The 24,470-nt window shown below is 44.5% G+C and overlaps 1 protein-coding gene across 8 annotated transcripts; it reads right to left on the bottom strand.

The window, feature by feature from the left end:
• Nucleotides 1-4,453: 4,453 nt before the first annotated feature.
• On the bottom strand, nt 4,454-22,965 carry LOC146183135 (uncharacterized). 8 transcript variants are annotated; one of them, XR_014708724.1, is made up of 6 exons: nt 22,818-22,965; nt 21,921-22,002; nt 16,535-16,622; nt 13,811-13,886; nt 10,595-10,727; nt 4,454-4,935 (listed from the first exon to the last, which is right to left on the bottom strand). XR_014708724.1 is itself a non-coding variant. In XM_084609039.1 (5 exons), the coding sequence occupies exons 1-4, from the start codon at nt 22,646-22,648 to the stop codon at nt 10,604-10,606; spliced, it is 342 nt and encodes a 113-aa protein (XP_084465165.1). In that variant the 5' UTR covers nt 22,649-22,660; the 3' UTR covers nt 4,454-4,935; nt 10,595-10,603. The 8 variants fall into 8 exon arrangements, 3 of the variants coding, with proteins under 3 accessions (XP_084465165.1, XP_084465166.1, XP_084465164.1); XR_014708722.1 differs by lacking the exon at nt 16,535-16,622 and having other exon boundaries at nt 22,818-22,963; XR_014708725.1 differs by lacking the exon at nt 21,921-22,002 and having other exon boundaries at nt 22,818-22,907.
• Nucleotides 22,966-24,470: the final 1,505 nt, after the last annotated feature.

The following is a 24,470-nucleotide window of genomic DNA, read 5'->3' as shown; positions in this document are numbered from 1 at the left end:
CACACAATCACCACGGTAACTCAACCTTGCAAGGCGATGTTTACACATATAATGTGCACTGCGATCAATGCAAGTTTCAGGAGGTCGAAATTTCTAGGGCCCTCCAATACGGGTACTCGTAGCTCGACTCGCTTTAGGAGGTTAAATCCTAAAAAACCAACCATTTTTAGCTGCTCAATAGTTAATTTGGTCAATACAGATTGTTTTGCAATTGTACGAAAAAAATCTTCTGAAAGTAATGTGCACTTGTGCACAACTGCTGCCAGCCACGAACCTGCAGGCTCTATTTTGGCTACTTGGGCAATAGCTGAAGAGGGCTGCTGAGAAGCCCTAATCTGCTTGGCAATGTTTTCCACATTAGTAAATCACTGGACTAGGACCTTGGCACTTTTTGTGTGCTGGCAAAAATCTCATTTACGCTGCCCCCTTTACCTCTACTGTAGTGTGTCATCAGTGTTTAGATACTTCCTCAAACTGAGCGTACCTAAATATCCTGATAGCAGAGAGGCCAGCTGAGCAATTTACAATTGTGCACTATGGAAGCAGTTTCACATCAATTCTGGCTACGAAAAAAAGATTGGTTTTTAAAAATTAAATATACAGATGGGGCATCACTGTTTTGCACAGTGCGCTCAGGAACTGCCACTGGTGCGGCAACCTTTTTTTTTTTTTCAACTTTGATAGGAGCCACTGCAGCCTTTCTTTTTTTAAACAGGGCTGCAGTTTTGCGAGTGTGGAAGTGTGCAGTGCACGAGTCCATAAAGTTGAGCCATTCATTTTATTTTTATGAAATGATGGTCCCAGATAACCAAACATTTCTTTATTTCCTTCAAATAGAAATACTGAAATGCCTGAAAGGCATAAACTGAACAGATTCTTTCAATTTATGTGTCCAAGTCTGCTGACCTGCAAAATATCCCGATGTGGAAGGCTCCATTTGCAATTTTCGGTCTTGTGACCTACTGCAGTTAGCGGCTGCCTAGGATCACTTCCTCCACAACGCCTGTTGCTCTCTGAATAGTGAGCGGTGCATTGGTGGGTATGTTCTCCCTAACCCATATCTAATTTGCAGATAACCTTTCACAATTCTGTGAAGAAACAGCAAGATTCGGTGACATAACATGGGACTGTGGGGCCCATCTAACCCAGAACTCGTGCCTGATCCCTCAATGGATGTATGGAATAGAGTAAAGGCCAGTGACAACATGGATACAAAAACCGGGCCATGGCATGAGCTTGTGTCACCCAGAATCTTCCAAGGTCTCTGATGCACTGCTCCCCACCTTGCCTATCCCTATCTGTTCTTTTCCCAATATAATTGCCCTTGACGATATGTGTAGCACCTCGATGCACCTTGTGAGCGTAACTCACAGGCCAAAGGGTGTACGACAGTTAGAGTAAGCTCTACTATCAGGGTGAAACTTCGACATTAGCCTCGTTAGGTCCGACTGATCTTGACCTAATTAAGTGTAGGTGCCCACCGAAAAGTGACAGATAACTGCGCCTTCCTTCTCCAAAAAGGTGAAAAAAAAAAAGATAAACAGAGTGGAAGTCAGTGTTAAAGAAAAGCATTATCCCATCTGCTCAAAGCCAAAGCTTCAGCATCTACATAAACCTTGTACAACCTTACTAAACCATAGTGGTTGCAAACAGTGGTGAGACGCTCTATGGGTGCACTTCAGACTGACCCTGCCACAACTGCAGTGATTTTTTTTTTTTTCTTGTCGGCCACACCTTCAGCTCTTTGGAGCTGAGCCAGCGACACGCTACTACAGGTCGGCCACCATCACCATGCTTAAGTGGGGGTGGCTATGTTGTTGTTTGTCGACAACTGTAAAAATAGTGGGTGTTTAGCATGGCTTGAATACAGTTATATGAGCGAAAGCTTTCAAATAAAGCTATGCTTAAATCTCTTGCCATTTTTACTGTTGTCAACAATCGCAATGCAGCAATTCCCATGTAAATTAACCCAACATTCTTTTCAGCTGAATTTTCTTCGGTTACAGGCTCCTCTCCGATAAATTTGGCATCAACCCAAAGATTTCTCACCTGTTCCTAATTTTTTTTTTCTACCATCGAGACTTTGCACTCATGGTCAAAGTCAATGGATTTTGACAGCTTTGCAGCCACTTTCTGCACTGTTAAAAATCAAACAAACGAGGGCAACCAAATAAAGCGGCATGCTAAGGACGCAACAACTCAATGCCCTTCTACGACGGCTGCTGAGCAGGCCCACCAATGGCGACCTAGCATTCGAGCAGGTAGAAATTTTTGGAGTTGCTCAGAAAAAGAAAAAAAAATTCTGCACTTTGCAGCACGAATTCAAATTTTAGAGCTGTTAAACAGGGAAGAAACTTTACTTTCGGGACAAAAAAGGAAGAGATGTGAAACTGGACCGTACGAATGTGTTCCAAAGGAAATTAGCCATAGCTGCCTATCACCAACACTGTGTGTACTTATGCTTGTAAATAATTAAGCGTCTTAAACTGCAAGGCATGCTATGACAGCAAAAAAAAAAATGAGCCATAATACCAAGGAGGTTAATTTTTTAAACTTTAGGAACCGAGTAAAACTGGAAAAACCTAGAGGATAAGCATATTTCTTTTTGTTTGCATCCAGCACGATTTGCCAGTCTTCATCATGGGGTCTTATCTTGCTCCCAAGGCTCATAAAACAATGTTCTACTGTCTGCAAAATCAACAGCTTGTATTGTGCAAGGGTACCTCCAGAAAAGCAATTAAAAGCCGTGACTGCGATCAGCCTGTGCCCAAAGCAAGCGCAGTACAAGAAAAATATGGAGATTCAAAAGCGAACACAGAAGAGAGACTAAAAGAAAAACAGTGACCAAAACGCTAAAAGGAAAATGGCGAAAGCAGATAAGAAAGCAAGTCGTAAGCAAAGAAAAGAGCGAGTGCATCTGCGACCCGTGATTTACGTTTCCTATGGGCTGTCGATGACACAGTTGACTCAATATTTCGATGTGGAAGTGGACGATGACTCGGAATATTAGATTACATATCTCGTGCACAGAAGAGATTTTATAGTATTTCGAGTTGTCAGCATCCATTTCACATAATAAATTTCACATGTGAGACCGCAAGTTATATTAGCGCAAACACAGTAATCATAACTGACGTACCTCCTACACTATCTGACGATGGGAAAGTGGTTTTGTTTGTAGGGTTGAACATCCCAAAGCGACTCTGGCTATATTCCGATGCTGTTGTCGCACAGCTGGTAGCCTATGCCATACTTGTCTGTGCTGTTCACCCATTTGCTTATCCAGAAGAGCGGCCCTGATGCAGGGCTCTCGGCCTTGTCGGGGCGTTCGAAAGGAACACTCGGGCGGCCGTGCACTGAACAGCTTCTGCAGCAGACTCACAACCGCTCTCAGGTGCCTTTCCCGCTGTCCTCCTCGGAGGGGGGGGGGGGGGGGGACTCGACATTGCAGCAGTTGCAGGCGGCGCTTGGGCTGCCTTCCGTCTTGTTGGCCATTGTGGCTTCAGGCTCTGCGCTGGCTTTCCCTCCTTGCCCTGAGGCTTCCTCACTGGAGTAACCATGGCCTCTAGCTAGAGGTCCTTGCCCCTTTCCCAAAGGGGCTGATGGCTAGCAGTGGTCGCAGGGGTTTCAAGTGCGTCAAAACGCGGTGGTATCACCAGGCAACACGTTGGGAGTTGGGAAAGCAAGCGCTTGTCGGAGGGATGCTGTATCTGTGTGCTTTGATGTGGTCATATATTCCCTCCTTAGTGGAAGCAGAGAACAGAGGTCGCCCCACAAGCAGCTTGTACATGATGCATCCTATCCACCAGATGTCGACCTCGAAGCTATGTCCTGCCTTTAAAAGTGTTTCCGGGGTCATGAAGCTGGGTGTTCCGCACAGGGTCTTCTTGCGCTCGCCCGCTCAAAGCAACACAGCGCAAGACTGCAAACCTGGAGATGGTCATCGTGCTCACCAAGAACTCGAACTACGCCGAGATCAAGCAGGTGGCAGAGACCAAGATCGGGTTGCGCACCCAGTGCGTGATGAACAATGTTATCAAGAAGTGCGACGCTGAGCTCATCACCAACCTGTACCAGATGATCAATGCCAAGCTTGGCGGCACCAACAATGGCCTATTGACCAAGGAGAAGCCGGCTATCTTCCAGAAGCCCGTGATCATCATTGGCGCGGACGTGACTCACCTGGCGCCCGGAGACAAGCTGAGGCCCTTGATCGCAGCTACCAGCAGCCTCGACTCCACCCGTCAGTTTTATGCGTCCATTCACGTGCAGATGGAGGACCTCATGGATATCTTCCCAATGGGAAGCACGCAGTGCGTAGGCTGCGGGAAGCTGGGCAGCTACCGCAAGAGGCCTTGTCAGCCCTTAGCCCACAAGGCCGCCAAGGAGGATGACATGCAATTCTATACAGCATTCTAACAGGTTCAGAGCCCGCGAAGTCAGAACTGTGAAGTGTTGACAAATACGCTTCGATAGATATCGTTTATTGAAACTGTACCTGTGAATTAAGTAACTATATAAAGTTCCGCGGCATGGTACACCACCGAATACAGACACTGCACACAGACCGCAAGCGGACGACCTCGCGAGGGACAGCACTTGCCATAGTTCGCCACGGCTGCCTGCGCTTGGGGCCAACGTCGCCACCGTTACTGCAGTAGGCCGTTCTACCATGGCCCACAGAGCACACATGCTGTTGGTTGGCTATAGCTCGATGAGCGACAAGAAGCTTCCATTGCCCAGCTCTGGCAATTTATAGTGGTCGCCGCCAAGACCACATCGTTGTGGGCTGCAGAAGCAACAAAGGCCAAGCAACGCTGACATCTCGGAGGCTCTCTTTCGACAGTGCAGACCTGGTCCCTGGTCAAAGATCGGTACATATACGTTACTCCTCGCTGCCCCTTGACAATCCGAAACACTCCCGACTCCCTGCACCTGCAACAAATGAAGAAGAGGGTCTATTTGGTGACAGTGAGGTCAGCAGGTCAATCCAGTCCAGACCAGAGATGCTCTGCACGATAACAATGAGACAGAAAGAGTCTTCTACGTCCACATCTAGCAAGCCCTGTGTCTGTGTTCTTCACAATGCATTTTCAAAACGCCGCAGCTCTATTTTTTTTCTTTTCGGTCCACCGCCTTACTTACATTTAGATGCAAGAGCAAGCCCTAGGTTACAGCTTAATTGACGTGCTCGATAGGTTGCGATGCCAGAAATGACAACCAGCAGTTACCGTAGATACTGCTCTCCCTCTCTCCGCTAATGACACTGCAAGTTGGTAAGATGTATAATAACATGTTTGCCCTGGCCATATATTTCCAGTTGCAGGCTCAAAACTGCTGTGGGCACCATGAATAAACCCAGGGCAGCATTCGCGGCGAACAGGCTGCGCCACGAGTGGGTGCCAGATTTTTGTAGGGACAGGCGCGGCCGCCTGGGCAGGGCGTGCACTTGAAAGAGTTGGTCGTGGAATGTAATCGGAATGTAATCGGGGTCTGCGCAGTGAAATGGTGGCAGTTTCGGCCAGCTGGAGTGATATAGCAAAGCATAAACAACACACGAGCCACACAACACAAGATGGAGAGACACGGATAAGCCCTGGCTGCCTGCTAGGCACTTATTTCTAGGCTGGAAACACAAGAAACTGAAGACAGCAGAAGAAACGCGCAGCAGTTGGAAAAGGCCGAGCAAAAAGCGAAGGGGGGAAGGGGATACAAAAACAGATACAAAATGTAAAACGAAAAAATTGTGGCCACCACCCCTCTTCCCATGTGTGGTACAGCTTCATACAAAGGCAGCCTCGAATGATCCAAACGGGACTGGCTGAGAAAGGAAAAGGGAAAGCTGCGAGGAATTGCACAGTGGAGAAGGATGGAACGAGTATGGGAGAAGAAGAATGAATAAAGCTGGAGCTGAAAACGAGAAAAAAGCCTGAGAAAAAATAAACAACACAAAAAGCGTGAAAACTCAAGAATGATCCCCAGGTCTTGACAATGCTGCAGGTACTCATATTACCTAGAAGATTTTTGAAAAGCTTTAGCTGTCTTTTTGGTGAGGAAGTTGCCACTTTTCTCTCTCGTTGAAAGAACGTCCTGCCTCAGATCCAAACTTGAATGCTAGTTTTTTTTCCTTTTTGTAACGATACTTATTACCTCTTTAACCATACTTGCAAGTTCTCTGCCACGAAACTAAGTTAGGACGGGGGAAGGTAACAGGTGGCAGCAGGCCGCTCGACCACTTGTTTGCAGCAGAATGATGTGTAACGAATGTAAGAATGTGTTCGGAGTGTCCACGAATAGGTAAAAAAAAAAAAAGTAACATTTACCAATGTTAATAGTCTCTATTGAACAGTATGGCATAAGTTCATCATTCGAGGTGCAACAGCTCAGTAGATATCGAAATTTCATTAACACAACTAAATGAGTAAAGTGTATGGAATGGCAGACAAGGGAGAAGTAGTGGCAGAGTATGAAAGGAAAAAAGGAACGAGCTGAGAGGGAGGAACAATGAAAGAAAGAAAAAAAAAGTTCAGACAAATTTGCGAAACTAAGCGCGAGACATAGTAAATATACAATTAAACGCTCCATTCCCGTCGATTACTCTCTGCATTGTACAGGTGCTCATGAAAACTATCGTGGACAGGGAAATATAGATAACAGGACAGCAAATAAAAATTATGCAAACAACTTCCTCTATGAGCGCGACTCACCGGGTACGCGTGGTGGTCCCAATAGACACGCATTCCATTTGTCGGGCATGCCAATTGGCACCATGCAGACAAAGCAGATGCCTATGAGTAACGAGAGCCAACGGAGGTGAAGGTAGTGCATCCTACTTTGGGAAAAACGCTTGGTGGAAAATTTGGAGGCAGCGATTCAAACTTAGCGTCGCTTCACTTCGTAAAGCTTATTTGGTGACATGAAAAATATTTTATCAGGCCAGTAAAAATATGTGCAACCTAGCAATTCATTTGTGACCATAGAATGTCGTGAATAGAAAGAATGAACGGCAAATGCCCGTCTCCGCGGCGAGGCCGAGCACACCGGTCCAGAAGCCAGTCCCCCACAAGAGTCTCCTTCCTGCTGCGAGGGGCGTGCGCATAGCGGCGAGAGTTACTCCTTCATGGTGCCTATAGCCTTCAGTACGCTCAGTATGCTACGCTCGAGATGTTTTAGCACTGTCTTGCGTATTTACTCCACAGGTTTGCACAAGATAATGAATGACAAGAAATGAGATATTACTTCCTCACTGCCATCGTGTATATAAACCGCTTCAAAAGGAAGCCTTCCTCAGCTTAACCGTTGTCCTTAACTTATCTTGCGAAGAATGCAGAATGCTGTGGAACAGAAAATGATAGGTATAGCGCTAAGAGATAAACATGCAGAGTGGGTCAGTGAAATACCTCTAGGAATTTAAGGATTGAGTGGGAATCAGGAAGGACAAATTATAACAGATGGGTGCTAAGAGTAACAAATTGGATTCCAAAGGATGGAATGCGTAGCAGGGGGTAGCAGGAAGTCAGAGGGAGTGAGGTTAAGAAGTTTGAAGAGGTAAAGTGAGTGCAGCTAGCAGATAATAGTGTTAATTTGAGAAACATTAGGGAGGACTCATTTTTATTGATTGCTCTTCAACCTGGGTATATCGAACCCGGATATATCGAATTTTGGTTACATCGAACTCGCGAAATATCCCCTTGAAAATCCCATGTAAAAGTATAGGAAGGTCGCGTCATATATCGAACTCAATTTCACCGGTCGTTCGATATACCGAACTCCGCACCACGCACTGGAAAGTGTGCCTTCCCCAAAGATGATTGCATCACCCTTGGCCGTTTGCCGCGTGACGTTTTCACGCCACGCGTGGAAGGAATGAGAGGGGCCCTATAGGACGTCTGGTCTGGGCAGCACCACGCCCATTCCCCAAAGGCGCGCGCATCTGCAGTTGTTTCCAGCGCGCCAACACATGACGTTTGCAAGTCATGTGCGTAGGTGTGCCCATTCTTTTGCTGAGCTATCTCTCTCCTTCAGCACGCGCAACGCATGCGCCAAGCCAGCTCAGCCCGTTTTCAGACAGACGTCGGACGCTTTCTCCAGCATGTGTTGCGAACCCTCTGCGTGCGGCGGCTGACGTGGCTATGGCGCCTGCGGACCTTAAGAAGCGGCAGGGTCTTTTTTTTTTCAGGGATGTTTATTTTATTTACATTTTTATTGATTATAATTGCACGTATGAATCAGCGAAAGCACGCGGTCAGCTGCTGCGATCATGACGCCCGCCCCCGAAGCGCGGCGTGATAAATCGAACCAGGCTTGTGCAATCAAGCTATCACGAGCACTCTGCCAAGTTCGCTCCCCGCCACAGCAGGAGCTATCAAAAGACGTTATCGCTGCGCAGCATCTTGGCACGCTGCCAATGAGCTGTGGGTGAGACGACCGAAACTGACTGATGCGCGCCGCCGTCGACATGCAAGCGAAAATGCTCGCGATTTCTGCTGCCGCGGCGACACAGAAACCTTGTTTTGAGCTGCCGCGGTGGCTCGAGTGGCGAGAGGGACGCAGTTCCAACAAGTTTGAAAATTTTCGCTCTGTCACTGCCGCTCGTCGCTGAGATCGCTCAGTCGCTTGCGTGTGAGCGAGCTGGCCGATTTCTGTATATCGAATTATCGATATATCGAACTATTTCGTGATCCCCTTAGAGTTCGATATATCCGGGTTCGACAGTATATGTTTCAGTTGCTGCTCGCGCCATAAAGCATGGACTCTGCACTGAAACACCATATATTGAGTTCAACTTACTCATATTCTTGATAGGCTATGGGGGCCCATTGAGGCACTTTACAGCTACATTTAGATTGGGAACAGCTGTGACAGCAGTTTTCGCAGCTGACGATAATGCTGCCTCACGGATTGAGAGAATGTCAGCATTCTAAGGCATCAGGGGAGCTCTGTACTGGTACTCGCTTCTCAATTGGAGTAAGGAGGATGAACAAAACAAGAAAAGAGGATGAACAGCAATATTTAAAAAATAATTTTCAGAGCATTGCAGTGGAAGTGGATACCTAAGCACCTTATCACAACAGCCTGCAAGTGGCCGAAGTTACGAAGTGACAAGGTTTTCTTCTGTTAGTCTAAGGTTAGCGTGTAATAACGGCTGCCTAGAAGAGTTAGAGGTAGTCCAAAGGACTTCCTCCTTTTTACTGCCTATGTTTAAGCAGGCGCTTGTGCCATAAGCTCAAATGCTGCACTGAAAAGCAATACATAGGGTTTGGCATACCTTTGGCAACAGTTTTGAGACTACTATTGGAGACATAACCTGGCTGGGCACATGATAACAGCAGTTCCCAATGTAAAGTGCGGTTTGCTGTTTTCGACGGTAATGCCGAGCTGTCGCTTGGCAACCAAGGAGGAAAAAACCAACCGCAGAGCTTGGCCGCTTTCAGTAAAGTTTCCTGTGCCTATCACAGTGCCCTAACAAAGCTTAGCAAGATGAGCAAAGAGTTACTGAAGCATCTGCAATGCTTTCCCACGCTACCTGTTCGGTATGAACATTTCCATTCTGCCGAAGCTGCGAGCTCTGTGCAGTCAGCTAAGTGAACGCAGAGAAAAGCTACGCGAGATGCATTATTAACGACATGCAGTTTTTTTTTTTGCAGCATTTAACGTCTCAAAGCGACTCAGGCTATGAGAGGCACCATAGTGGACTCCGGCAATTTCAATCACCTGGGGTTCTTTAGCATGCACTAATATTACACAGCACACGGGCACCTGGCTTTTCACCTCCATCGAAAAGCGGCCGCAGAGGCTGGGATTCGATCCCGTATCCTAGGGCACAGTAGTCGAGCGCCTTAACCACAGCACCACCCCGGAGGGGAGAGACTTGCATGGTTGTGATGGTTCAGAAAGCGGCTGTGCATTTGTAGTAACCCAGCGTGCGAGATGGGCAGTTTGGAGGAGGCTTTCAGTAGCAAATTTATACGGTGCCGGGGCACTATGCTTTTGGGCATAATTTGCACCATAGCCATTTTTGCGCTGCACGCTAGCTTTAACACCCACTGCGAAATATGTGTTGGGAATAGTGAGGAACAATAAAGATATCAGGTACAGAGCAAATACAAAATTTGAAAAATTACAGTTCTGCATATTTTGAGGGAACAGTGAGAGGTGATGCGTGTCGTGAGCAGCCTAAAATTGGCCAAATAATTAAACTATCAAGGCGTTTTTTATCTAAGCCATTTTTATATTAGAAGGAGTGAGGAGCCAGTACGATCCTATCGCTATGTTTATAATGACAATCCTCCAAAATGGGCTTTACCGCATATTGGGCTTAGTTCCGTCACTACACAAAAAGTAGCGTGTAACGTTGCTTCGGATTAGTGTTGTTATGAGAATGGGTACGCCTACCTAAAACTACCAAAACTCTTGCATGGAATCTGCTACAAGAAATAAAATGTAGGATGCTGATAATGAAATTTGGAACAGCTCGCAACAAGCATAAAGTGAATGTGCAGTGCTGAGTTTCAGAATTTTCTTTAGACATTATTCAGCATGGTAAAGCAAGTCACGGCTTTTTCCTAGTTGTAAAAAACAGCACCGCGCACACCTAAAATTGTCATCGGCATCCTCCATGTCGACGTTTGTGGTGTCCAGGAAGCGGAAGGTGGCCGAGATGGAAGCGCCTGTGCCCAGTGGCGTACTTTCTGCCACGTTGGCCATCTTCCTTGATACACAACAACCTGCATGTTCGACAGCAGACCTTGATTAACACCATCGAAAACTGTAGCCCTTGTCCCAATCAAGCCTTCCTTGCCACAGTTAGAGTGCACACCGTCTAGGGCATTCATCTGGAACATTGCAGAATGACGACTGCATCTTCTACCATCGCCGTTCTGATCCTGACTATCCCAACCGGCCTGCCTAGCTCTGTCATGTGGGCCACATTCCTTTTTTCTTGCACTGTACACACCCGCCATGCTCTGGAAGGAGCAATGTCTTAGTTTGACCTAAAGTACTCTCTCAATCACAAAGGGACCTTTTGCTTTGGCTAGAGTGACTCCCAGACATAGTTCACAGCGCTAGGTCAGCTCAGGTTGTATGAGTCGGCGAACGAGCTCGGGGTACATTACCAAGCCGCATTAATGTCTCACTTTCGTGTACAGTACATCTAAAGAGCCGCATGAGGTACAAAGGTTATTGCGGACCATGAGTGCAAGTACTACTCTTATTTGTACGCAAGCTACATTGGCATCAAGCTTGGTGAACAAGGGGTGTTGATGTCACTTCTGTTTCACTACTAGGAGGATAATAAGTGCACGTCGCGAGGCTCCGAGTTACGTTTGGTTGTAGGACAATGCGTTCAGTGCAATTGACACTAATCCCTGTGCCATGGTGCAAATGAGGATAATTATGGTGATGCTTCATTTGGTTCAAAAATTTGTGGCCACATCTGGGCCTGTGCAGCTCAGACCTTGCGTCTTTGACAAATGCACACATGCAATGTCCCCCTCCCTGGGCTACACAAACAAATTCGTTCCACTTATCAGAACAAGCCTTACGAATGAAAACCGCAGACCTTAATTTGTGCCTCTTTTCTACCTCTGCAATAGCATAACCTGCATCTGTTTTTCAAAAAATTTCCTTCTTGTCACTTCTTAATTAGGTTCCCCCTTGAATCTTTTTTTTTTCTTCAGATAATGGGCTCGGCATGCGTTGTTATTATCATTCCTTTGTCCTTCTCCCTTCCTTGCAGAAAGCTTTTCAGAACTGTTCCCCTGCAAATGTATTTTTTATCAGGACCCTTTGGAATGCCTATACCCTTTCAAGAAATGCATATCAGCATTAAACCTGCTTTAGGTGTTGACTCATTATCCACCAGAATTGTATTTTATTGCTGCTGTCACTTCTTTTCTTTTTCAGGCCATGGGATCACCGGTTGCAGGCTCCGAAATTCATACCCAAAAAACATTCTTTTACTCGACAAAGCAAGTTGTTGGGAGAGTTGGTGATGATCTTCCATAATTACAGCGCGAAAGACACTACAGAGAGAGAGGTCCTATCGGACAGAGAGGGAGATCCTATCGGTCAATCGTGCGACGGCACTTTTTTTTTTTCCTTTTTTCAAGTGATGGCCAAGTACACAGTAATATCCTCAAACACATCCTTTCATTGCTTGCACTGCTCCTTCTAGAGTCACATTTTTTATTCTCACTTGTAAATCTTTTATATCTTATCTTGAAATCCTTACACAGTTGCTATGTCTGAGTGTGAAGTTCAGTGAGCTGCTAAATCTCTATTATTAGTTCAATTATAAAACTACTTCCAACACTGCATTCCTTACACTTTATAGTACCTACCCGTACATTAAAATTTAATTTCTGATGAGCATTTTTTTCCTTATTGTTTGAGCAGACAGTAGCAATAATTCTCTGATACCTTTAGAACTAATTGCCCTAGAAAAGAAATTTTTGCATATTTAAAATCGTAGAAAACACTGAACAATTCTGCGAGGTTTCATAAAATTTGTGCAATAAATAACAAAACCAATTTTAAGATCCATGTCCCCCCTTAAGGAAATAAATAACAAAACCAATTTTAAGATCCATGTCCCTCCTTAAAGGTCAACTCCGGTGGTTTTTCCATCATTCTGTGTTTTTGGTTGAATTACATTCCTCGGCACGTCCTGACTCGAACACAAAAAACCGCTTTTCGAAATTCCAATTAGAAGTATTTTTAAAAAGAAAAAACAGCAAATCGAAACCGAAACTGCTTTCACGACCAGAAACGACATCCCAGGTGACGAAGTGGTGACGTCACACTCAGTATTAGAGAAACACTCGTACGTGCGTTGGATGGTGCAAATAAAGTATGGAAATCATGAAGCATTGCATAAAATGTCTTAGGTACTTCAATATTAGCCTCACAATTTCATAATCATGCGGGAAGTGGACAGTAACGCCGGTATACTGATTGTGACGTCAGAAACTCAGTGTTGCCGGCAGAAATAGTCTCAACTTAAGCCTTGAAAACAGCATATTTTAAAGTCGTGTTGCGCGCGAACGGATTATCGTACGGCGCCCAAATTTTGTAGAATGCGTCAGGACGGAGAGGAGAATCTACAGTAAAATTTTTATTAGAATATTCGAATGTCAAAAAACCCCCGGAGTTGCCCTTTAAGGAAAACAAAACATGTCATGGCGTTACAGTGGAAATCATGCAAAATCTTGGCCGAAGGACGCTAAAAATAAACGAGCGCTCAGGGCTCGCAAGCTTCCCAACAAGGGCTATCACATCTGCCTATGGTCGAAGCTATTGACCGAGCCCGAAAATGTAAGGTGCATATCACCCCAAGATGCCGACGCGTGACCTCAAAACCATCCTCGAAAGACTGCAAGTATATTAAGTACAAGTGTAAAATGCATTCATTAAATACGCTAATACCCTCAAGTTGCACTTGCGCACACGCAAATACAATTCAATTCAGTGGGCCCGGCCGCCAGTGCGGGCGCGGTGACTGTAGCCAATTGGTAGGCATGCGTGCCGCCGAGAAGCATGCAATTCGCTCAAAGCGATCACCGTATACACAGTGGTGCCCCGCAGAAGCAGATTACGGAAAGCTCCAAGCACAATAGCTATGCTGTAACCTTAAGTCATGTCCAAGCCACTTACGCAGGTCGTGCTCATGCTGTGAACAAATGCATGCACCCGTGCAGCAATACCATGCAGTTTCCGTTTCCATGGTTAACGAAGGCACCAGGTTAAGACAGTGATGTAATTCACGGGGAGAAACCAAGGGCCTAGGTGAATGCCCTGCCATTCTTACCTTATACTGAAGGCAGCGCAGCCAGCTGAATGCACAGTCAGGTTCCAGAGAGGCCAAATTTGACAACAAGCAGAGCCTGCAGATGTAAAATGTATCACATCAGCACCTGCACATGCCTCCTGTCGCCAGTGCTATTCACGCGCAATGTGTGACAGACCTTGTCTCTGGATAAAACTATTCGAATATCACACGGCACTAAAATGCACGCATAACAATAAACCAGCTTAAACCAGCTGTGTGGCCTCATATCGTGCCGCTTTTTGCACCGGCCATAAGCGTATTCTACAGTGAAGGGACGTTAGGGTGCAGGTAATCTTTTTATCAGCCTTAAGCTACTTTTGACAATCTTCACAAGAAGACCACATATAATTTGGCCATTTTTTTAAAAACATGGAGACATTTCACTGCGCGTGATTTTGAGCATATGAAATCGGAAGTCATATGAACAGAGAACATAATGAGGTTCTACTGTGTATAAGGAAAAGTAAAGGTCCTAAAATAGATCCTTGAGGAACTCCCATGGTTACTACTTACTTGAACAATTTGGTATCGGTTGGATAAATAGCTCCGAAGTCTTAAAGGCAGACCACGAATTCCAAAGTACAATAATTTATGCAGAAGAATGTACTGGATAATTGTATCAAAAGCTTTGGTTAGATCTCTAAATAATGCTCCAATGATAGCACTATCCTCAATGGCATCCTCCATTTAGTCAGTAAAAGACAACAGAGAATGTTCAGTGGAAAATCCTCGACTCAAAGTGATTAGATGGAAGTACTGATAGGTATGCCATGAGTCGTGCAGAGATTAGTTTTTCGATAATTTTGCAAACTGGTTGGTTGTTTGTGATAAATATGCGGTGACCTTTTTTCAAAAACAAATAGTTTTGATAACTTTACACTGTCAGGAAACATGATAGAACAAAACATTTTGTTTAATATAGCTACTAACACAGGTGAAAGCTCTTCTGCCAAAAGTTTAATGTCAAAAGGGTGATTGAAATCTAACTCTGGCCCCATTCTTATCAACGAAAAAATTACTCTTTACTTAATCTGCAGATGTGGGACGCAAGGAAAAAGAACATTCACAACGAGGCAGGTTTGGCAATGATGGCTGCTACTGGAGTTTTACAGTCGAAGCAAAATGATCACTGAAGTCTGAAACATCATCAGGGTCAGTCTATGTAAAATCATCAGTTTTAATTCTAATCGGATGGAGGTCAAGCCAGTTATTAAGGAATTCATTAACGAGCTACGAATGGCAGTAGGTGTCATTACGTTTTTCACTATTTGGCTTTGATAGTAGTCATGTTCAGTAAGTTTCGGTTAAAATACCTGTCGAACTTATGAATGTCAACATTAAATGGCTATGACGACTTTTTGTGAAGACTATTCGTTTTTTATGACTCGTAAAAAGCCTTAGGTAATCCAAGGATTTTGGAGGAAATTGAAAGGACGTTGAATGGTGATGTGACATATGAAGCAGCTAGAGTAGTCAGTAACCCTTGTGTCAAGACAGGTTTCAGCAGCAAAAAAAGACCAGAGAACAGCATGAAATCATTTTTAGTAAAAGTGAGCATGCAGATTAAATTTCATATATTTACCAAGAACTACAGCAAGAAAAGTGGCTGTGTCCGAAGGCAATAGAGCGTGCTTGTCAAGAGGCACCGATGCCAATTTGGAAAGCACAATCTCGGGTGAATGGAAAATAATGAACTTGTTGTTTCGAAGTCCATTGCTTGGAAAGTGCTCACAATGAAGCTGTCGGGATTGATTCCAGACTAAAGCTGGACGCGGTGGTGCTGACCTTGTTTCATTGGTGGTGTTACGCAGGTGGGGGGCCCCGAATGGAAGGCGCAGGGCACTATTAATATGTAGAAGGCTAATTTTGCACCAAAGGCAGACCGTAAAACCTTGTTGATATGGTTCTTTTTTTAATCCTATTATCCGGGAAAGCATTTCATCTGAACTGCCTAATTTTGAAAATTGCAAAACTGTTGAGCGAGCTAAAGGTATTTAGAATTGACATTTTCACTATAGAAAAGTGTAGATTAGCATTTATTGATATCAGGTATGAATGACTCATTTTTTTAGCCTGGCAGAATTGGGTTTGTGTTTGCATTGTCCTAAGCTTGGAGGAGATTTAGTAACAAATACAGTTCGGAGACAGCAAGCCAGGATCCTCCCTTCCTTTGCTTCCGGATGCTTCGCCGCTTTGCACCACTGCCATATGGAGAAGCCATAGCTTACAGTCACCGCGTTTTTGCTCATGCTGCGTTCCACCAGATCCAGCCTGCTCGCATGCAAGAGCATAGTTTTAGTTATCAAATGGTTCACCACTACTCCCCTGAACCCCCACAAAGAAGCCACCACATTTCTCCCCATGGAAGAGTGTTTTTCCACAGGAACACTATTGTGTTGGCTGCTTGGCTTTTTTTTTTTATGCTTCGCTCTGTTGCAACCAAGCTCTACTGAAAAGGGCAATGGTGGCAGGTAAGCATCATTTTTCAGTTTATGTCGCGAGCGCACAATAGCACATGTCCGGTTATTCACAATACATATTTTATGACCACAGTTTGTCGAAATTTCGAAAATAGTAATCGGGGAATCGTGTTATCCGAGAACATATAAACCGGGACAAAAATACTGTAACTCTCTAGGCAATATTTTACTGCTTGTGATTTTGAGCGCGTGGAATGGGAAATCGTGTGAGCCAGGAACGTACCGCCAAGGTTCTGCTGCAAATGCAACTGGACTGAAACAGAGCAGGACATGCTTTCACCTGAGTGCTCGTTCACCCAGGGCACGTTTGGCTGAAACCAAAGGACAGCTCGCTAAGGAACCACGCTCCAAAACAGCAAACCTATTCATGCTGAAGTCCTAACACCTTCCTTCCTTTACCGATACTTTTGGGAAAATAGCGGTAGTTTGAAAATTGGAATGCCCAATCTTTCGGGCATGCTTGAACATTTGCAGACTTTCATTGCATCATCGCAAGCGCCATACAGCAAAAAATATATATATGAGAACACTTGAAATTTTGGATTAATGGCAACTATAGATTTCAAATAAATTGACATTTTAAGTGCCTATCAAAAACAATGCCACGGCTACATGTGACGACACTTTTCCAAACTAATCCGGCACTCTTGATTTGGCAAACTCGAGCAATCAAAAGACTGAACGACTCTGCAGCGGCGTTAAGCATACAAAGCAACGTGCACTCAATTACATCGAAAGTCCCATTCGACCCCGCGCTCAATATAATGAAGAGACCTCTCGAGACAAGGCATGAGAAATCAGCGACAAGTACCTGAACACTGCACAATTCCGGCCAGTGAAATGGGCTTCGGAATGCTTCAGCCTTCGCTGACATATCCTTATTCGCCACGTGATGACATGGCAATTGATCTGCTCCCTTCCTTCAGCCTGAGGGAAAAAGTGCTTAACTATTTCGCCTTCAGAACAATAGTTTGCGAATAATACATGCGAACTCGAGCTCATTGAATGCCGCGCCGTGCACCGTGCACGTCTTGCCCTGCGTGCCGCCATATTGCCGTTGCTGCCAATGTTATGGTGGCTAGAAGATACCAATTTATAAGTGGAATCTGAACCCACCGCAAAGCACGCCGGGTAATTCTGACTTCCGGGTCGTTCGGCGAGACGCGCGTCTGCTGTGCTGTGCTTGAAACTCTGCATCGACAAGCTTAACTTCGACTCTTCATGTGTTTAATAAGCGCGAATGAAGTCGTAGAAAAGGTCATAGTGATCTGCACACATATTATGAGCCTATTAATGTTTCGCATTTGAAGGAAACGGGTGAAAAATCATTACAAGTGCAACCACTACAACGTGTGTCGTCTGTTCGCGCTAAGTTTAGCATGCATCATTAATTTGGCGAAAGTTCATTTTTCGTTGATGTTATCATGCAGTCGCTACATATATCTCTAAAATATACTAGAGTAAGCATTCTTTAGAGGTATTTCGTTAGCAGAAACTAGATAGTTAGACTGCCGGCAGCCGCAGTTTAGCGATACGGAGCAGTGGACTGTCGCGCAAGTTCTAGCTGCAACGGCAGAGAGCTGAAAGCATGCAAATACCAGGAGAATATAGTGCACTATTGTTGCAGCCTTTACAGAGCTTTATCGGTTTATGCTGCACTGCCAGAGAGTCAGAGCAGCTAGGGTTTCTTCTCTTGCTGTGTACTGCAGGTGTGTGCAAGCACGGCCGGTACACTGCGTTTTAGTTTCTCAGCTAAAATTGTGACATGCGATTCTAACAGCTGTAGTGCTTTTCTTTCAGAAGATCTAGATTTACTTACCAGTGCTTCGAAACCTTAGAAGTAAGCACAATATTCGCTATTTTAAGTTAAATGCTCTTGACAGCAAGCTTAACTGATTTTGTTTACATGTGTCCTAGTTTTTTTTCTTCTGATAACTGTAGGAGGTATACAATGCCAAAGAACTGTATCATGGTTGACATTATGCTGTCAATTAATGAAAACATTAAGAGGATGACAACAAAAATAATAAAAATCTCTCTCAAGCATATTTATTTTTATTTGGGTTGCATTACAAAAATGCAACTGCATGATGTATACGAGTTGCATTTTTAGCACTGCTGTATTCATTTTGCATGCATCACACCCCAACATGTATGTAGCCAAGACCACATGGCCAAGACTATATGGTCAAAAACCTTTACTAGTGCTTGTTGAAGGCCTGGGTCAGCTAGTAACGTAACTTTTCCGGTAGTCAGGGAGACATATTCAATTGCCGAGGCTGCAGTGCATATGCGAGGAAGTGCTACTCAAACAAAATTAACTATCATGGTGTGTGGGACATTTTATGGTATTCACATACAACTGTGGAAGCTCTCCATGTTTGAAATTTCCATGCTCAATTCCCAAATACCTGATTGCTGCAATATGTCGGTCAAAAAAAAAGGGAAGTACTAAAACAAAAGCTTCATTTTAATGGAGTCTCATGAAATCACTAGAAACTCCAGGATGTGAAACCATTATTTTTTCCAATCAAAGCTGGGAAGAGCCTGTAACTATTTTGCTGTTATGTACTCTGTGCTTGGGGTCTGGTTGGACAGAAAAACTTGTGTATACGTTCAGATGTTTCCAGTAAGCACATAAACTGTTAATGCACACATACTGAAATGCTGGAATGTATCACTATATGCAATGTGTTCAAGGTAAAGGAGTCAAATGCTAAAAGCCAGGCATAAAGTCAACTTGTCCTGTGGTTCTTCATAATGAAAACATCAAGTGAAATTTGACTATCAACGCTTAGCACAGCTTTGCTACTGGCACCAAGAGAAACAGTCAGGCACATGAAAATAGGCAAAGGTAAAAGTGACTAGTCTATTATACATCCATGAAAAAGAAAAGGTTCTTGGAAATGGGAAACTGTTCTCATATTACTTTGTCCAGCAGAACTTTTGCAGCACATTTTTTACAGCATGTGATTAATGACTTCCAAGCAAGACTGGGAGTGAGGAATAGTAAATTGTGACAAAATGCCTAGTACAGGCTGTAGAAATGATCTTCAATAGACCTGTGGGCGAGTAATTGCAAGCTTTAAGAAAATGCATAGTGCAGAGCACAGAAGCCTTGCCTCTGCAAGATTCATACTTCTTACCCTAGCTTAGACATAAAAACTGCTAGCTAGGCCTGACTACCTTGCAGAATTTTGCACTTCTTGAGATAGCCAATGGCCACCAGCGCCTTGTTTTCCATCTGAAGGTCACGCAGCGAATGAAAATAACACAAACCTATTGTATGCAGCACCTTGTATGCATCACAAGTAGCTATGTAGATGCATTTAATTTTCTCATGCACACGTTTAGCAGCACCTAGGCCATTATAAAACTGCTTTACTGAACAGCAAAATTTGGTTTTATACCATGCATCTCAGCTGCCAGTTTTTCTACGCTAAGATGAAAAATAGCAGGTCAGTGCTGTCTTTAAATGATTTAATGACTCTTACCCAGAGCATAGAAAAATGCTATTAATTTTTATCCCTGCTACAGTCTTTAATGGTCTCTCTTTCTACACAAGACAAGAATAAACACCACAGCACAAGCAGGAAGCTTTATCAATCTTGCTTTTATTTCTCCGCAATATTTCTGCGTGCTCACGCTGATTGCTTCGCTGGTGAAAGCATATGTTTCATTATATGGAGTGAAATCAGCAAATAATTGCTTACACAACAATGTATAAGTCTTACAACTGTTAACGGTGACATGCAGCACCTACGCGTGCCTAGTCAGGCAATGAGACTAACCATCGACAGCTGATTGGTAAGCACTCGCCGTAGAAACTTTCATTTAGCAGAAATGGTTGGGGATAAAAGTGACCAGAATATATCACGCTGTACTGATGGAAGCAAAAAAAAAACAAAATTTGCTAACTTTTTGAAGTCGTGGAACGACCACTCGCTGCTACAGTCATCGTGCGAACACAGCTCGTAGCCAAAGTCGCCAGAGAGAGAACTTGGTGCTTTTGAACGAGAGCAAATAACCTACTTCGCAAAATTTTCTAGCTTTCACAGCGCTATCCAACACTTGCCATTGACAAAATATTCGAAATAAAGCCTTGTGTTCCATGTGCAGCTCGCCGTCGACGTTCAGCCAGCAGATCGCAACGGCCAACTAATTTTCGCCGTTCACAACTCGACGGCACTCGGAACATCTTGTATTGCGTTCTAGTTGAGTTGCCGTAGTTAGAAGCCGAGCACAACACCACATTCCCAGCACATTGAGCGCAAATATCAAGAGAATAAAGGTCGAAACCGCACGCCTGCAAGCAATGCCAGCAGAAAACCACAAAAAACGACCCGGAAGTCAAAATTCACGAGACTGCAATCTGCGATCCTTTTTCGTCACAGTACGCTGCTTACGGCAGCATAAAAAATAATTTTGCCTACTATTTTATTGCTAATATTGCAGAGTGCGTAGTTTGTATCAAGACAGACTGAAATAGACACACAGAAAACAGGGTGCTATAGATGGTGCTATGATACCACGTGCGCCAACTTTCGTTACCTTTCTCGCCGTGGACGCTCAATAACCTGTTCGCCATTATCATCATCCATAAATAAAATTTTATGGAACAAACTATAATTAAATAAAAAACAAATTTTTGTTTGAGTTATATATTTAAATTTTTGCCTTTTTTATTTTACGTAGGGTTTGTTTATTGAGAGTATGTTTTTCTCTCGCCGGAGGACATACGACATACCGCGATTGCCGCTGCGCATGCGCAAAACAGGTGCTTATGCTAAAGTGAGCTATAGAGCGTGGCAAGAGAGACCTTTTTACAGTAGCGCCAGGCTACCAGTCGTGTTCTTTCCCTGGCGGCGAAGGCTATGAACTAGAAGGTTCACGCTGCAGCAGTGCTATCTACGCAGGTCTTTATTTCAGTCGGTCTTGGTCTGCACTATTGGTAAAATACGGCACTCGAAGCAAGCCATGGAGGAAGGAAAAATTGAGCAGACGATGGCGTGCGTGCTGTGGTAAACGACTGGTCGGCGAGAACGGTGCCCGAGTTCGGCAAAGAAAAGGCAGCGCTAACTTCACATCACGTCTAAAAAGTAAGCATGCACATGCATTCGCCATGATGTGCATCCATACTGGCTTTAGTCATGATCAGTAAGAGATGTCCACGTTTTGATCCAGATGCCGCAAGGTGCACAAGCAGATCGCGGCTTATTCATGTCAACACTTCATTGCGATGTGCTATTTAAAATTACTTTATTTGCGGACAGAATAATGCGGTCGGCTTATAATTGCTTGTCCACCCCACGCATGAAAGAATGAATGCTGTCAGCTGACTGTATGCAGCTCATATAAACTGGCGCCAAAATCGCTAATAACGTGATTTTCCATTAATTTCGTTTGTGTATTTATATATCTCGTTAGCCACAGCTCCTTTTGGCAGTACAGTCGTACAGTGGCGTTACTGCATTGACATTTTCGAATAGCACCCATGCATATCGCATATTCGTGTTGCCGTTATCCAGCCTCGAGGACTACTGTACACCATCGGCAGCTCATTGCTCATGATAACGACTGAAGTGCAAACACGCATATCGCATGCTTACCTTTTAGGTGTGTTGTACGTGAATGATGCGCAGCCGTTTCCTCGTCGCACTCGGGCACCGTTCTCGTTGGCCAGTCAAATAACTGCGCAAGTCATCGCGCGTTCAAGCCGCGTGTATCGAAGCTGGCTCAATCTTCCGTTGTCATGGGCTATTTGAAAATTCGTCAAGTTATTCGGGGTTGGCGCATCGCGCGTTCAAGCCGCGTGTATCGAAGCTGGCTCAATCTTCCGTTGTCATGGGCTATTTGAAAATTCGTCAAGTTATTCGGGGTTGGCGCCGGTTGATAAGAGGGGCACACAGCCGACCTCACCATGCCGGTTTAGCCCAGCCTTCGAAGCCAATGCTGCCACGATCCTACAGGCAAAACGAGGGTGGCAGAATTTATTGGGGCAGTCTGAATTGCTGCTTCGAGATATTGAAGTCTATCTAATGCACACTATGAAAATTCGAAATCCCGAATTCAAATCCCGCCGAGGTTTATATGGTGCTCAGTTACCCGGGAGGCCCACTAAGCCTTGGCAGCCATGTTGAGGCTGTGCGGGTACGGCAAATATGGCAGTTTACAATTAAGCGCCCGATCCCCTTCCGTTCGAAATACCGCAGATGTGAAATTGAGCGTCTTATTAAAGTTCATTTCTGCAATAAAGAAACGGCAATCGTAAACTTACTCTGGCGATGCAGTTGGATTGCTTAAGGTGAAATCGCAAGAGCAAAACCATCTCCATCATGGCGCAAAAATGCGAAATAGTACAGTACCCCATTCAATTCAACTTTTATAATAAGATTCGCTTCTGCAATTAGGAAATTGCAATCTTTAGCAATGGATTTGCATTGATCCAAGGTAAAATCAGAAGATCGAAGCGGTAAAAAAAAAAAAAAAATGGAAGTTCAACTTACATTGCTCGCCCACCTAGATGATTAATTTTAGCGCTGTTAGGACTGTTCCGTGCGCATCGCTATTTATACAGTTTGGTCATGTGACCATACTTGGTCATGTGATATTAAATTGGCTGAATGGATAGAATCATTGCCTCCTGTAGAAAGATAGTGTGCAACCAAGGTCAATGTACAACTGGTCGCGCAACTTGGAAGAAAACGCGTGTAGCTGCCTACTGCCAGCGGCATCAACTCGATGATGAGGGCTCCTGCGAACTGTGAGGCAAATTACTAGCGCACAGAAAATAAGATCTGCCAGAACTCCAGAGAACTAGAAAGTAAACATAATATTCGCGCTCAGGAATGAATGCAGTTTTTGTTTCTTGCGTAAGAAAAAACGTGTCACATTTTTAATAATATTTTAGCTTGTTTCTAACGGCCTCTCTCGGCCACTTATTATCCGCTGCGTAGTTGCCCAAAGCTCAGATATGGCTCAGACCAAAGCTTTTTTCATCCGCGGAATGGGCGAATGGGTGCGTGGTCGGCCCGGTTATAGCCCGGTTCAACGTTCATCGTTGCGTGCTGCGTACAGAGTGGGTTATCTGTAACAAACAGTCTGTATTTCATTCTGCTGGTTGTGGTAGAGCTTTACAACAAGGCGAAGACTGTCTGTGCTCGATGAGAAACTGATTGCCGCTGCATGTGCGCATTTCCGGACGATGGGACAATGCTGCGTCACAGCTCGGCGACTCGGCTCGGCCTCCCAGGCACGTCGCAAAAGTGGTGGCTTGTTTTACGGATACACGTCCGCATGGGCGGCGTATCGCTGCATGTTTTAATTGAGTGGTGAAGTGAGATTTTATTGCCCCCAAGACGCGTGTCGCATTGCTCAGAGCCTTCCGTTCCGCTCCCTTTGCTGCGTGTTTTGCTTACTGCGTCGTATTACCGCACCAACGTTCGCTGAACGTGCTTTAGCTGTTATTACAGTGATGTTCCTATTGTCAATGTGATCTTTCTCATGAACATGTTAAATGCTTAAGTTGTAAATTTGTAACCTCACATTGACTCCTTTCAGTTGCAAATAAAGCGCGAGTAAAATATGGGAATCATGAACAGGGCGAGATTAATTGGAGCGAAGCTATATCGTAGATATTTTCACTTCTCAGACGCATTAACTTCTAAATACTAGCAATCCCAATTTGAATTGCTTACCTAAGCTCTTACAGGTTGGCGTTCTAGCGCTAGCGTTAGTTATTCCGTTCGTTTGTTTTTGTTGTTCTTTGACGCTGATATGTGTACTTTGTTAGCAAGATCTTTCACCCTTTTATAATCTCACCGCGTCTCGTTTGGAGACCTACGCTCAGGAAATTTTGTTATCACTAGGATTTCATGAAGACCGTGACGAATGAGCGGTGGTCGCTCTCCTACACTTAGATTTCATTGTCGTGAAGCGTCTATGTAAGTAATCGTGAATTAATAAAGCCTGGCTTTCTATGCAGCACAGCTTCACTCATTTATGCCCTTAGTGAAATGCCTCAAGCCATGTGGTTCTATCCATGTGCTTGCCGAATTCACTTGAAGGCCTTTGTTCACAAACGTGCCCGAAGAAATAAGCCCCAGAATGCGTTTACATGACGCGCGACGAAAGACTAGGCTAACGACGACGGAGGCAGA

This window comes from Amblyomma maculatum, chromosome 7 (genome assembly GCF_055883805.1).
Source record: "Amblyomma maculatum isolate TAMU_Amacu chromosome 7, ASM5588380v1, whole genome shotgun sequence".
NCBI classification, from domain to species: Eukaryota; Metazoa; Arthropoda; class Arachnida; order Ixodida; family Ixodidae; genus Amblyomma; species Amblyomma maculatum.
The sequence above is the reverse complement of the archived record's forward strand: the minus strand, read 5'-3'. Positions and strand labels throughout refer to the sequence as shown.